This window comes from Camelina sativa, chromosome 12, assembly GCF_000633955.1.
Source record: "Camelina sativa cultivar DH55 chromosome 12, Cs, whole genome shotgun sequence".
Lineage (NCBI taxonomy): Eukaryota > Viridiplantae > Streptophyta > Magnoliopsida > Brassicales > Brassicaceae > Camelina > Camelina sativa.
The window spans coordinates 24,710,028-24,713,157 of NC_025696.1; the positions used below are offsets into that span (position 1 = coordinate 24,710,028).

Consider the following 3,130-nt stretch of genomic DNA (forward strand, 5'->3'; position numbering starts at 1 on the left):
AAAACCAGATTTCGAGGAATGGAACATCACAAGGCGATGTAAGCTGTTTGTTTTCCTATTAAAAACCCATAATATTGTATATGTTGCTACTGTCAAATACGTTAATACACTTTCTATATTACCGCAGATCTGAATTCGCTGGACGTTACTATATAGAACATATAATGGAGCACGTTGGGGAGAATGCAGGACCTTAAGAAAAAAGGAACTAGGTTGGCGAAAGGGAGAGTTCAGGGAGTTACTTATATTGAAAGAACCATCTACAGAACTATGCAAACTATTTTTTTTGTTTTTTTTTTTTCCTGGTGTGTGTGTTTGTACTTTTGAATAAACCGAATGGTACGCGCTGATTCTGGATAATTGATGGTTGTATTTTGTCAACAAAATCTAAAATTTGCTACTCCGTAATATAATATATGTACGTACACATCAATAGTTATCCACGATAAGTTTACATGTCAACCGTTCATAAAAAAAATGGATGAAGGAACCATACTTCTTTGGTCCGTTGACATAGGTACAGCAAATGTGGTTAACACATTTGCAACACTATCCTTCCATCCCATTATGTCCTTTCTAATGAACCACATAAAATACACAAACAGATATATTTCGCTTTTGAAAATATCTTATTCAAACAGTAAACCGTTTGCTTGACATTTCTAAAAAGCCCACACGAGTATGAGGCCCAACTAGGGCAGTCGGAACCAATTTCGACAACAATTATAGTTCCCTAAACAAAAAGGTGGGCTTACAAATTAAAAAGGTCCATTATAAACATGTTACGAAAACCTATGGTGGCACTTAGGAAAAAAAGAGTATTATCCTCCATGAAAAGAAAACACGTCTATTGTCTCGCATGCAGTTACGTATTAGCTGGACATATTGTACGGTTGTGGCCAACCTGTTGACACTGAGAACAGGCATGCTGTTTGCGGGGCCGCTTCGTCTCCAACGCAACCTCGACAAAAGACTTCATCCTCGACATCTTTGGCCTTCCTGGAGGATTCCTAACAAAAGGCGGTTTACATCTGGAAGGTGTAATATCAGTAGGGACGATGCAGGATGTATCTATCGGCATTATCGCCTCAGCATACCCACTGCAGAGGCTGTCTCTGCGGAAGTATGGATGGAACTAGTTTATAACTGATTGGTTAGCCGTATATGCGGCTGCGATAGCATGTACACAAGGCATCCTTTCTAGATCAAAACGCCTACATGAACACCTCTTATACCTCAGATTGACAACATGCGTTGAGGTACCACCACTTACTTGAAATCGATCTTCATCATTTTCTTGAACCTTCAGACGCCTTGAATGTTCAATACGTGCCTATGAGTAAATGAAAGTGTAAGTTCATATAACCAAAGCAACACAACATATCCACTATCATTTTCCAGGCCTTTTGTTAACATATATATCGATGGATATGTTAATGAATCTCATACCTGTAACAGGTTCTCCACTCCTTTGGTGAGTAAAGTTGGCATTGCGGCAGCTTGTTTTCTCCTTGTAGCAAACCAACGTGTCAACATATTCCGAACAGCTTCTAATAACTCTACCATGGGATAGGCTCTCGCAGGATTCAATATTTTGTTTAGCGATTCTGTAATGTTGCTAGTGGTGAAGTTGTACCTATCACCAGGAAAGTGCGCCCTGCTCCACTTGGATACATCTGCACGCACCAAGTAAGCATGCAGTTGCGGATTCGCTTCTTGAATTTGCTGGAAGATTTCTTCGAAATCAACTACACGGTACGCTGCAGCTGCTTTTTTTACCAGCCGGAATGTTTCGCTCCCACTAAATCTCAGGATAATATTCTTGTGAAGATGATAAGTGCAGATTCCTCGACTTGCCAGGGGGTACACTTTAGCGATAGCTTTACCAATAGATTTATGCCGGTCAGATATCAGTGCAAGCTCTTCATCATCAGGAATTACACTACTTAATTGCGTAAAGAACCATTCCCATGAGACGTCGTTCTCTATATCAACAACCGCATACGCCAGAGGGAAAATATTAAAATTGCCATCTTGTGTTGTCGCTATCAGAAGAGTCCCTTTGAATTCACCTTTCAAAAAGGTTCCATATACAACTACAACTTTCCGCATATACCTGAAACCCTTAATGCATCCAACAAACACAATGAAAACATACTTGAATCTGTCTTCTGCATCAACGACCAGTCTAGTAAGGGTCCCCGGATTAGAGGACCTCAGCCTGTATAAATATGCAGGTAATTCAGCGTATCCACTTTCAGGTGTACCCCTAACATACTCCCGCGCCTTTATAAGTGTACGATGTGCCTTCCAGTAGCCAAGCTATTATATGAAAATGGTCAGTAAAAGACAACAGCACTCAACAATATCAACTAGGTCGAATTATATATATGTGCAGGCCATAGAATCAACTAATTTCTGAGAATACCAACAAACTAAAGCTACGATCTGTTTGTTATTGTTTCCACTACGTCTTCACGTACAAAAAGCCCCCTAGCAACATAAGAAACTTCTCCGTTTACACTCTATATACCATCACATACACAAAGCCAACCAAAAAACAAACATGTTAAAAAGACTGGATTTAGAGTATTTCAGTAGCCCCCCTGTACACCATATCGTAGGTTGAGCCCTTCCCCAACAAGATTTGGCACAACAGAACCTCCCACACCACCAACATAATCCTTGTATAATTGAGCTAGGATAGGTGGTTTAGCATTACGGCTATGGCCAAATTGTTCCGTAACAGAGCAAGTATGTTCACGACAATATAAGCGAATATGAAACACCGGCGGATCACCCATGGTTGAAGCTCGTATTCTCCATTTACAACGATTTACCCAACACTCAACGATTAACAAACTGGGCGTTGAACATCGAACATTGTAATCATATTTATCTAATACACTCAGCACCCTCAACCTTGCCACCAACGTTTGCTATCAAACTTATCCCCCACAGCAATATCACCACCTCTGTTCTCTATTTTGCGAACCTCCTTCTCAATTGCTTCCGCTGCAGTGTTAGTCTTGCGGGTAAGGATATTTGACTCTTTGTTACACACCTTTTCCTCTATACAAGACCCACCCCCAGGTCCGTCGTCCAATGATTCCTCTGGTCCATCCGGGGC

General features: G+C 40.8%; 1 protein-coding gene across 1 annotated transcript; it reads right to left on the reverse strand.

Moving 5' to 3' along the window:
* On the reverse strand, positions 866-2,804 carry LOC104733815. The gene is made up of 5 exons (XM_010453361.1): positions 2,613-2,804; positions 2,484-2,525; positions 1,450-2,322; positions 1,236-1,333; positions 866-1,115 (listed from the first exon to the last, which is right to left on the reverse strand). Exons 1-5 carry the CDS (start codon positions 2,802-2,804, stop codon positions 866-868), a joined length of 1,455 nt encoding a protein of 484 aa, XP_010451663.1.

Bases quoted from the DNA above. Each gene is read 5' to 3' on its own strand.
- LOC104733815 (XM_010453361.1), bottom strand. From the start codon at position 2,804: ATGGGTGATCCGCCGGTGTTTCATATTCGCTTATATTGTCGTGAACAT. The intron at 2,526-2,612 runs GTACAGGGGGGC...GATGGTATATAG, and splicing joins GGCTCAACCTACGATATGGT to AGTGTAAACGGAGAAGTTTC. The intron at 1,116-1,235 runs GTATAAGAGGTG...ATACTTCCGCAG, and splicing joins ACGCATGTTGTCAATCTGAG to AGACAGCCTCTGCAGTGGGT.